This window comes from Argopecten irradians, chromosome 9 (assembly GCF_041381155.1).
Source record: "Argopecten irradians isolate NY chromosome 9, Ai_NY, whole genome shotgun sequence".
Classification (NCBI taxonomy): Eukaryota; Metazoa; Mollusca; class Bivalvia; order Pectinida; family Pectinidae; genus Argopecten; species Argopecten irradians.
Genome location: NC_091142.1, coordinates 12,005,792 through 12,018,371, shown reverse-complemented (window position 1 = coordinate 12,018,371; position 12,580 = coordinate 12,005,792). Strand labels below are relative to the sequence as shown.

Below are 12,580 nucleotides of genomic sequence, written 5' to 3'. Positions count from 1 at the left end.
AAAATGTGGTGTTATGACAAAATTGGAGAGTGAAAAAATTAAGAATTTTTAATTTATTCCAAACTTAAAGATCATACCTTTCAGTCGCTCGAAGAGAAATAATTCATGAAAATGTCACATACAAATATTTAGTTTTATCAGGTGAGTTGAAAGTATAAATAAACTAAGAAAAAAGTTTGCATGAGGAGGAAAAGCTGACAACAATACACTTTCCATGATGCAAAGAATAAAGTCCCAAAAACCAATTCACCTGTGTAGCTAGTTCACCTCTTTAAACATCAATCATAAAATTGAAATAATCTTAATCATAATTGGATCAAGCTAACAAGAACAACAAATAAAAGCTTATCCAAAATCAGGCTCACAGATAACAAAAGGATGAAGCTGGCACAGGTACAGAGGTCAGAGGTCATGATAAAATCTGTAAACCTGTTCATTGTCACACCTTCGTCGCCTCGTTACATGACATATTCCCCAACTATTAAAGGTGCAATGAAAAGGTTTACCATATTTAAAAAGAAATGTGAAAGACACATGTTAACCCTTCCACCCCGACAACCCCTCCACCCTATGTCTGCCCCTGAACAATGTGCTAATTTGCATAAAGGTGGGTGTGGCTAGACAGGTGAAAGGGTTAAAGGTCTACCTTTACCGCGTTGAGACCAGAGGGGAGGGTCCAGTTGGCCGTGCGGAAGAAGGCCGTTCTCCAGGCAAGAAAGGAAAGCAAGCAAGTGACCTCCCTTGGGAAAGTGGATAGGAGGGCGCTGTACTCCGTCTTGTCCCACTAATACAATTGTACCACCACAGTCAGCTGGGAACAGAAATAAAACATGTCATTGATGATAGTTATCTGTTGATCAAGGACCAATAAACAAAGGGTTATCTCCCTTCAGAGACTATTGATCAATGAGCAGTCAGTCTCCCTTCAGGGATTAAAATGATTAATGAGTTGTGTCCCTTGAGGGATTACATAATAATAAATGAGTTATCTCCCTTCGAGAAGATCAATTTCCCTTAAAATCTAAGAGTTATCTCCCTTCAGAGATCATTTACATTCAGGATTAAACAATCAATGAATTACAACTAAAAACCAGCATGGCATAGATCAAGTAAAAAGATTCCTTACAGACATGATTAGACACAATTCTGATTACACAGTGGCAAATTCGATACATCACTGATGAAGTTGCTGGATTATAGTGAAGAGGCTGGGAGTTACTTACGTTGTTGGTGACAGTGAATGTAGACTATCTCATCCAGATAAACAGTCAGTGCATAGTCCCAATACAAACTGAAATTGATCATAGGAAACATTGAATAAACTTTCTGAAGTAATTCTAAATTGATCACAGTGCATTTTAACTTGGAATGGAGATCTTGTTATATATTAGAAATGAATAATTTTTTCAGCAAGAAGCCTAGAGAATATTATTTCATAAAATTTTAAAGTTTTCCTTTAAAATATTACATATATTATGATTTTATAGAATTTTTTTTTTATACTTTTTTCTTTTTTTGCATGAATGTTTGTGTTAATAATCAAGCATTTCTTATTTTACTAAGCCTGAAAAATCATCTTAAATAACCACAGCCAAGCAACCTACAAATTACATTCCAGAAGATATAGATAGATAGAAAAATAAATAAGAGTTTATTCATTGACTTGACAACTCAAACTTTACGTTGCCATTGCAGGCCTCCATATTACTATAACATGTCTCATCAAGTATACAAAGGATATAAGACTGCAACACCTCAAATTTACTTCTAGATAATACGAACTATGTCATTTTTAAAATGTTAAAATTCAAATTCTGTTTGACATTTTTTTTTTTTTTTTACCAGGATATTGGTTCAAATTTTGATTTCTAGAATTTGTCCATCATAGGCGTATTATAACAGATAAAGACACGTTGAAAATATATGCCCAACAACTTAAAGATGCTCCTCCACCGCCGACAAATGGTATTTTTTCACTATCAAAAACAGGAGAAGACTATTTAGTATTTTTCTTCAGTTACAAAAGTTACTTACTTTACACTATTACCAACATTGAAAAGTGAAAGCTTCTTATTTTACTTCAAGTTAAAGATATGAAAAATAATTTATTGCATCCCGAAAAAATTCCCTGGCACTATATCCTATATGGAATGAAGTACTGATTGCGCATGCACCAAAGGCAAAATAAATTATTTTATATTATTTTTTGTGTTAATTAGACATATATACACACGATAATACACCAATTATTGTTCAAATAATGAATATCATTTATGCTCTGTCGGCGATGGAGCATCTTTAAGTGACGTAAATCTTATAATTAACATACTGAGTACACATGTAATAATATGCATATGATTAAATTCAATATCAAATGAGTACAATTTGGACGGGAGATTAAATGTAAATATATCTTAATATTAAACAAAATATTTAAATGACATGAACACATTGCCTCTATATAAAATCATGACTAAATTAGTCCACACTACATTGCCTTCCATATCATGGTAGAGGCATCAAAATGAAGAAAAAAAAGAAAGAAAATAGGATAGATAAATAAAAGGAATGAGCCCACCACCTCCACATAGTAACAACAACACCACCATCACCAAGGGTTTACACGGATATGACACACACGACAACAAGGCACCATTGTTACAGATCATGACACTAAAATCCCACACCAATGTACATATGTAAGTATGTATACATTCATAATATGTATTATCGGATGTAACTTCAGAAAGTCAATTTCAATAAAATAACCTGGAACTTTTTTATGAATTTTTTTTAATAAACTCAACAAAAAGAAAGGTGATATAATTTGATATATTTTTTCCAGCTTCCTTTTGAAATCTTGATGGGACAAGACAGGAGAGGATGGAACTGAACACCTGATGCAATGGAAAGAGACGAGATAGGACATGATAGGATGTGACATATATATAAAGTAACAATATATGTAAATGCTCTTCCTCCCCCCCATCCCACCCCCACCCCCATCATCAGGGCAGAATACTGACAGAATTTGATTAGCTACACACATGGGTACCATGTTGCAATAGTGCCCGCACCTTTCAGCTTGAGCACTATCCCATCCCTTGCCAATACTATGACGCAATATAGTGCCCTTGAGCTTTCAACTACTCTATAACAGATAGATAGTTCAGTGGTGAGTATGGAAGTATTAAAACCAGAAACTCTTCATGTTATAAAGGAAATAAGTTTTATGTGAAGAATGTCTGTTTATAAAGTTCTATTTTCATGGAGGTAGCAATCCTTCAGTAATTTTTTAAGTTGAGAATTCCTCCATGACATCTGCCTTGGTATGGTTAAATGAAGGTTATATGAAGGTATATGTCCATGCCATGATACGATTATACTCAAACAAAATTGTGGATGGAATAATATTGAATAATTGAATAATATTTTACAAAGTTATACCTTAAAAGCCATGAAGATTTATACTATATACTGTTTCTATACTTACTTCCCTCTCTTGCGCCTTGTTCTACAGTCAGAGGGGAGATTTGTGTTATGACATCAGAACAGAATCTGACCAGTATGTATGTACACAGATATATATATATATATATATATAGTCTGAACTTAAGCTCCAAATATTCCAAAAAAGATTATATGCTTTCCACAACCAACTATTCAAAGATGGGCTCCAGTCTGATTAAAAAAATCCTCAATTTCAGAATACAGAAAAAATTATAATTATGAAATATTATTGCATTACATAATGCATTATGTATTACCATATTTTCAAAGAACTTTTAACTGTTTCTGGTTGCCCCAAAAACAGAAATACGTTGTTGAATTTGGGATAACCAATAAATATTGTAAATCAAACACATATTTGACCCTTATGGTCCGAACCAAAAATGAATTCAAAGAAAGCAGAATGCTGGTCAGGAATGCAATTTGAATTTGGTTTGTCAGATTTAAAGGTCAAATAAGAAATCCTCTTATATTTCCCATTATAATCTTGTTGATGTTCAGAGAAAGACAACTCTTAACCTCACATGAAGAAGTCTAAGAGAGTTCACAATCGCTAGACAATTTGTGATGTCATTATCTTGTAAGCAGCAAAACTATAAAGTTGATGTCGAGAAATTTGATGCATACCAATGGGTCTTTGATAATTGCAAAGACCAAGTGTTTGTATCCATTTATATTAAGTATGAGAGAAAAATTATCAAGTAAGGATCTGTCAAAAATTAATAGTTATTTAACAACATCAATAGGAACCCATCTTCTACACTAAATAGGTTACACTAAAGTTTTGATTAAATTTCCCTCATCACACACAAAGATGAAAATCCCACTCCTATGTCAATATGCAAACCATAACTACATACCAGGCATTAATGAATATTTATCTCATGTATGTTTCACCTGGAAACAATCAGTATGATATAAAATATATTAATTCCTAAGTATCACTTAAAACTTGTTAGATTTCTTAATTCACATTTAAGTACACGACCAAGAACAAACATAATCAAAATCTATAATTTTGTTTTTCAGAAATAGCTTATCACTCCTAAACAAACGCATTTGGACTATCTTTGTCTAACATTGGAAGTGTCCATTATCAAATTGAAGGGATGACTGAATTAAAATGATCAACAGCTATTCTTAGTAAAAGCATACAAAGAAAATTCCTTTATGCTAATATGTTGATTTCCACATACTAATTTAAAAATAACATAGGTGATGTACGATTTGTTGTGTTGTTTGTTTGTTTATTCTGATCAATATGGGGATGCTACCATTGGTAAAATAACATTAATCACATGTATGATACATCGTAGCGCATGGGACAAAAAACATTCCGACACCATTTATGACAAATCAATTGTGCTAGTCTAGCGGCTGTCTAGCATAAAGCTACTAGCATGATGAAGGGGTTTTTCACAATGGTCATAACACTTACTTACAGAAATATATATATTTTGGTGCAAAAAACTACAAAACTTTATCAGAATAACAAATCCAAATTTAAATATTTCTTTTATAAAGTTTATTTTGATGAGGAAAAGAGTATCCTAAACATAGTTTATACAATATTTGTTTATTCTGTCAAAGTTAACACCAAAATATCTAGCAAGGTTCTACAAGGTAGTTTTCTTTCGGGTAAAATGAACAAGAAACAGACGGACATGGATCATTCAAAATTTGTTCAAAGGGAGATCACTCCAAATGTCAACTTACTGAACCTTGCAGTGCACATACTGTTTGAGTGTGTGTTTGTAAAGTGAGTTTCGGGTGGATCGGCTGTAACACAGGATACAACAAAGATAGGAAATAAAAAAGTGTAACAAAAATACAGAAAATAAACAAACTAAAGAAAAATAAAAAATTGTAACAAAAATACAGAAAATAAACAAACTAAAGAAAAAATAGTGTTTGTTAATGAAAGAAAAATATCCAATGAATACAACATTAACTATGATCATAACATAACATAATGATATAATTTTCCCTAATAATAGTTACCTTTTTATGATTGTGTCCCTTCAATCCAACAATTACCCCTGTTTTCATCCCACTATTTGCCTCTTTCCTCTGTTTAATCTCTCTTGCATCATTTTTTATCCATATCATTTAATCATTATTGAATTGTCTCCCCTTCCACCCATTCTTTGTATCTTTTGTGTCCTTCATTCTGATTCATTCCTACCATTTCCCTCTGTCTATCATCTTTTCATCCTTCATTATTTTCTCTTATCTTTTATCCTTCCTCATTTTTCCATTTCATCCCTCCAGGTTTCCCTCACTATTCCTCCAGATTTTCATATTTTCCCTCCAGTTTTGCCCTGGTTCTTCTTGTTTCTCCATTCTTTTGCCTACCTTTTTTCTCTGAACACTAATTTCCCAGTCTTTTCCTTGTTCACCTTCATTTCCATTTTTCTTCCTCTATCCAATCAAAGTATACCCCTTCCTTCTTTATCTGAATACTCCACTTTACTGTATTGTCCCATTATTTAAATTCTTTATCACTAATATACTGTCTTTGCATATTACAGGCTTATCTGACTTCGCAGGTAGGTATCAATTCTATTCAATTATGACATCATTGTGTTTTTTACAGTTTTCTTTGAAAAAATCTTAGGCTGCGCTTGTAAGAACAAGACATCATAATCAATACCAACCCGTAAGGGGAGACAACTGTCTGTAATATGCAAATACAGAATAGTTTGCCTGTTTTCTTTTCCATTGTATTTATCATTTTTATCATTTTTATCCTTACCTCCTGTCTTTTTCATCGCTTTCCTCCTCACAGCATCCATTCATGAGCTGGTTAGGAGTCCACATGATTGTCAGCCCCATGGCCGACTGGTGCAGGGACAGATAGCCTGCTAGGGCCTCTACATCTTCTTTCTGATTAATACATGCATTAATATTTCATTATTTTTAGTTTACTGTAACATAGGCATTTAAGCGGTAATCATATTTCAGTGCTTTCTGCTCTAACATTTTGTGTTGATATTAAATTTCGCAAAACAAAAGCATGTTTTCAGTATTTTGTATTTGCATTCATCAAACATTGATCATTTAAGCCAGAATTTCTTTCTGAAAAAAAAATTATGCAACAGGAAAATAACAGAACAAATTTCAGCATAGTAACATACTGTAGCCAGCTTTTACCACGGTATTTTTCTTGATTTCACAAAACAGTGTTAAAATTGTGAAAATTTGATCCGCAATATATTGAGAAATAGTTCACTTACACATACCCTGATCACCAGATCATGGAAATTTGAAACTGCTTGTTTTTACTTAAAATTGCAAAAAATGTTTGGCCTGCATAATGACCAGCTTTACCTGTTCTAAGCAGAAATAGAGGGAACATATAATATGCAAATTGTCTAATCACAAGCTAACAATCAAATCATGAAATCACCGCACATGAATTTATATTTTCAATAGTGTATGCTACCATGTTTTTCCCGACACTAAATAAGTACACTTGCGTTTGCGGATACGAGTCACGTCAACATTCTGCCTGGCGATTGGTCAGTAGCTTCAAGATAGTTTTTTCCCCATCTAGATGTACTTACTGGTTGTACAAGGACGTTGTTTTTGCCGTAGAGTAGTGTAGTTTTGGAGTTCTGATGGAGACTCTCCACATAGTCTTTAGCGGATAGGTGGAAACTTTTAGAGCTTTCCTCACTGCTGGAACTGGTGTTACGTCGTACCTGTAACACATCCAGGTTAGGGGTCTGTAACATAACATGTGTGAGTTAAGTTAATACACACTCTCTCTCACCACCAACTACTGTTCAAGTGGATATTTTCACTAATGTTTAATTTTACGATTTTTTTTAATTTTTTTAGGGGGGGGGGGCGTGTTATATTTACAATAGACACACCTTCAGACTTTTAGCTACAAAGATCACAAAATATTACGTGTGAGGAGAATATTCACGATCAAACATCCATTTCGTAATTAAAGGAACTTTCCTCGCATGCGTTTTCCATGTTAACAGTGTATAATTAAATAAAACCTGTCTTAGCAACCACCTCAGTATTAAGACCGTCTGCATATTAGAATCAATTTGAGGTTCCTTCTGGCCAATTTCAACACAATTTGACCGTTTGGCTATGAAAGAGAAATTATTCTATGTACATTTGTGTTAATTCTTATGATAACATACACATCTTAATCAATTCCATCAGTGGCTGATTGGTAAAGATGTATCCACATATTACAACAATCCCACCAACTCTGGGTTACAAATTAGAACACCATGTGGGGCAGTTGCCAGGTACAGACCGCTGGTCGTTAGTTTTTCTTCAGGTACTCTGGCTTCTGAAATCTTCTTAAATGACCCTGATTTTTAATAGAACCAATCGAACACAATCACAAACAATCAATCTCAGCTCACCACCAGTATCACACATTTGTTTTGTATCAAAGGGACACAACTCTAGATTTCCTGTGCAAAAACAAATCGATACTGAGCATATGAGAACTATTGCCACTCAACATCAGCAGGCCTTTTTGGCCTCTTCTTACTATATAAACATCAACATTATCAGCTAAGAAAAGTACGACCCACACTCTGTTCATTAATGATTTTTTAGTGATACAGTGAGGCTGCTTCTCATGAAACTTTAATACCACCATCAGCTCTGACCTTTGAACTTTATATACCTGTAGTCCTGGACGTTTAGGTGAGCCAGGTCCGGCGGTCAGGTGGTTTGTACTGGAATGTATCCGATGTCTCTGGACCAGCTCGTCTGCTGGAGGGTCAGTCCAGTAGTGGTCAAGGGTCTTCATCTTAGTGTAGTCCAGTGCACATGGTCCCACTAAACACAAAAATAGTTACTATAGCAACAGATAATACTAACTGTCAAGTATCACTGAAACATATCTTGAAAAATTTTATGAAAGCAGGATTTTTTTATCTTTTTTATTACAGAAGTTATATCTTATGGTATTGTGTGAAAAAAATCTGAAATGTTTGTTTTCATATACATGTACACAATGGTTACACTTTAACCCTTAAATGATTTGTGTGTGTCATACTTACCCAGTAATGATGCAAATATGGGTCCATCTACAGGATCAGATATTAGGGCTTCTTCCTCATAGAATTTACTGGAATTATAGATTCATGGTGATTTAATTTTCATACAGCTCACCTGGCTCAATCGGTATTGTCAAAATGTTTAATTTTGGTCCAATCAAAACAGTTTTAACAAACTTTAAACCCCAGTCCATTCAGAGTACTTGTTTACAAATGTTCAACTCTTGTCCAATCAGGACAGTTTTTACAAATTCAAATTCCGGTCCATTCAGAGTACTTGTTTACAAATGTTCAACTCTGGTCGAATCAGAACGGTTTTTACAAATTCAAACCCCAATCCATTCAGAGTACTTGTTTACAAATGTTCAACTCTGGTCGAATCAGAACAGTTTTTACAAATTTTAACCCCGGTCCATTCAAAGTACTTGTTTACAAATGTTCAACTCTGGTCCAATCAGAACAGTTTTTTCAACTTTACCGATACATAATCTGAGTCCTAGTTTACAAATGTTCAACTCTGGTCCAATCAGAACAGTTTTTATCAACTTTAAACCCCGGTACATAATCTGAGTCCTACTTTACAAATGTTCAACTCTGGTCCAATCAGAACAGTTTTTTCAACTTTACCGATACATAATCTGAGTCCTAGTTTACAAATGTTCAACTCTGGTCCAATCAGAACAGTTTTTACAAACTTAAAACCCGGTCCATTCAGAGCACTTGTATATAAATGTTCAAAACAATCAGAACAGTTTTTACAAATCTATACTCTTTCTGGTCCAATTCGACTTGTTCTTTACAAATGACCAAATCTGTATCAAATAAAATTGTCCTTAATGATGAATATATATGAGATGTCTTACCTGTTGTTTTGTACTAGATAGTCCAGAATCTTGGCTAGCTGTTTCTCAAAGATGGCCAGTCTGATCCAGAGATAGCGGGGATTGTACTGTGATAGTTTCTTGGTCTGATTTTTGTTGCTGTCCACACTTTTTCTGTAACAAATAAACAAACATATTGTCAAACAATATTAACATTATACAGTGTGTAAACTTATTGTAGCATATCCTACTTTTTGCGCTGTTGAACTAATTTTGAGTGTTTCTCCAAGACGTCTGTTGCTTACAAAAAAAAAAAAAATTGTCATGAGTGTGTGAATTCAAGTTTATGCATATAAGTCTGACAGCCTGGTGTTATTTATTTGAGTGCACTAATCCATCATACTACATACCAAAATATCTATTTGTTAATGTCAGAATGTACAATTTTGAGAGTTTTTCTCATTTAACACATGCCTAATTTTCCTTTACAGAAATATCAGTAACATTTTCCAGTTACTCAAACAAACATTTAACACTTCTAAATTCTCAAAAAAAATACCAACTCTTTTTATGAACAGAAAACACATTTTTCTGTAACTATTAAACCTTGTGTTGATGATCTGATTTTTTACCCCGTTTATCACACCATCGTTTTTAATTAACTTTCAGGGAATTAGCTGTCTGACAATATAACGCCCACGACAGATTACCTTCTCTCAATTAATCACCAGTATATTATCACAAGTTAAAATCCTATTAGACTTAAGCTCACATCTTATAAGCTTAGCATACAATTTATTAGATATTGGTTTATTTTAGAAATAAGTTAAATCTGTCTATCAAAACCAAGAAAGAAACAAAATGGTCTTCATCGCACACCCATGTCAAGTTATGTCAAAATGGGTCACTTGTAACCATGGTAACAAAGTTGCCTTATTATGCAGGTGGTCATTATACAGAGGTTGCTTTAAGGCAGGTTTTAGTGTGAAGTATTCTTAATAAGTAAGCAGGTGGTCTTTGTACAGAGTATGTTTTAAGGCAGGTTTTAGTGTAAAATGTTCATAATAAGCAGGTGGTCATTATACAGAGGTTGTTTTAAGGTATGTTTTAGTGTAAAGTATTCTTAATAAGCAGGTGGTCTTGATATAGAGGTTGTTTTTAAGGTAGGTTTTAGTGTAAATTGTTTATCATAAGCAGGTGGTTTTTATACAGGGTTATTTTTAAGGCAGGTTGTATTAGTGTAAATTGTTCACAATAAGCAGGTGGTTTTTATACAGGGTTATTTTTAAGGCAGGTTGTATTAGTGTAAATTGTTCACAATAAGCAGGTGGTTTTTATACAGGGTTATTTTTAAGGCAGGTTGTATTAGTGTAAATTGTTCACAATAAGCAGGTGGTTTTTATACAGAGTTATTTTTAAGGCAGGTTGTATTAGTGTAAATTGTTCACAATAAGCAGGTGGTTTTTATACTGGGTTCTTTTTAAGGCAGGTTTTATTAGTGTAAATTGTTCACAATAAGCAGGTGGTTTTTATACAGGGTTATTTTTAAGGCAGGTTTTAGTGTAAATTGTTCACAATAAGCAGGTGGTTTTTATACAGGGTTATTTTTAAGGCAGGTTGTATTAGTGTAAATTGTTCACAATAAGCAGGTGGTTTTTATACAGAGGTTGTTTGTTAATGCAATTTTCACAGTATATGATTACACAGCAGCATCTCATTTTTTGTATACCGGTTATAGAGAAAAACTTTTACCTGTATTGATATACCCCCCTTCTCCTAGAATCTGAATGATGTCATTTTGTAATTGTATATCAATTTTCTTGTAACTACAAATTGTGCATATTACAGTAACCCAGTATTTTACAGGACAGATCTAACTACATGATAGGACCAGGGTTTTTCTATTAACATAATCCATTACTATACATCTCAGCACATTTCAGAGTAAATTTTATCTTCAACAGTGATTGAAGAGATACTGTTTGCGCCAGCCATAATGTCTTGGTTGATTTTTCCGATCATTTTACACAAAGTGTTTCGGAGCCTAGAAACAAACTGCTGATGGCAATGGCATATTTTGTTTACTGGTGAAACTAACCTGGCCCCAAGGTTCATGATGACGTCATACGGCAAGCGCTAGTGACATTTATTTTCATTGAACAGAAAAAGCTGATAGGTTTACGACCCTAAGCCGGTGTGGGTGTTTCCACAGACAAGACAATTCCCAGAACGTTTAATTAACCAATGATGAGATAGCAATAATAGACAAAACATCCAAGTTAATGAAAAATTGGCTGAAGAAAACTCAAATGATAATACAATGTATTTTTTTCATTCCTCAACTTTGGGCATACTGGTCAACAATACTGTAAACAAACTTTATTTCACAAGCTGTAAACAAAACTTTATTTCACAAGATTCGTTCATTTCGCAAGCAAACTTTGTTTCACAAGATTTGTGTATTTCACAAGCAAACTTTATTTCACAAGATTTGTCTATTTTGCCAGCAAACTTTATTTCACAACATTCGTTCATTTCGCAAGCAAACTTTACTTAACAAGAAACAGCAAAAATAAATCTCCATGAACAAGATTAAAATGCTCCTGCATACAATACAGAGAGTTTTACCTTTAAATGGATGTGAAAAAATCATAGGCAAGAAAACATGAAATTTCACTACAAAAATGAGTTGGATTTATATGGTAACTGAGAATTATCAAATTTTGTAGAAGATTTCCATTTGTATGATGCTAGTTTCTTCTTTTTAATATAGCCGCATTATATCTTTTCAAACTGGTCAGGTTAAGATTTTCATAATTCTCCAAATCCGCATATATATTCTATTCAAACAGAATGGTTCAATTTAATGATTAATCCTAGCCTGAACTACATTTCTACTTTGAAAATTTCCAGCATAACGTTGCTTTTTTAGCCATTCCAAGAAAGATCAGCTTTAATTAATGAGAAGAGAACGGCATGATGAATTACTGAATGTAGCCATTCTCTTTCATCAGATTTATATATAATACTTCTTGTTCTGTTCTGGTACATTAAACCGAATGGATCTGTGTACTTTCAGTTTAGCGATCAAGAATAGTGATGAATTTGTCTAAGAGCCAGAAGTCTGATCACAGTCAACAGGAATCTTGGCCTAATGTGGCGGAAATCAATGTAACGAGTTACGACAGGTCGATTACGACTCTAGTGTGA

General features: G+C 33.6%; 1 protein-coding gene across 11 annotated transcripts in view; it reads right to left on the bottom strand.

Moving 5' to 3' along the window:
• LOC138331476 (small G protein signaling modulator 1-like) overlaps window positions 1-12,580 on the bottom strand; it is a 72,196-nt gene that overhangs the window by 17,222 nt on the left and 42,394 nt on the right. For 3 of the 11 annotated variants that reach the window (XM_069279127.1, XM_069279133.1, XM_069279128.1), the window contains exons 5-12: window positions 9,413-9,544; window positions 8,553-8,620; window positions 8,174-8,328; window positions 7,077-7,238; window positions 6,266-6,396; window positions 5,227-5,289; window positions 1,224-1,291; window positions 647-811 (exon numbers count right to left, since the gene is read on the bottom strand). In XM_069279127.1, coding sequence (XP_069135228.1) covers window positions 647-811; window positions 1,224-1,291; window positions 5,227-5,289; window positions 6,266-6,396; window positions 7,077-7,238; window positions 8,174-8,328; window positions 8,553-8,620; window positions 9,413-9,544 — 944 coding nt within the window. Of the gene's footprint in view, window positions 1-646; window positions 812-1,223; window positions 1,292-3,493; window positions 3,515-5,226; window positions 5,290-6,265; window positions 6,397-7,076; window positions 7,239-8,173; window positions 8,329-8,552; window positions 8,621-9,412; window positions 9,545-12,580 lie in introns of all 11 variants that reach the window. The other 8 variants (XM_069279134.1, XM_069279136.1, XM_069279137.1 and 5 more) reach the window with 5 other exon arrangements.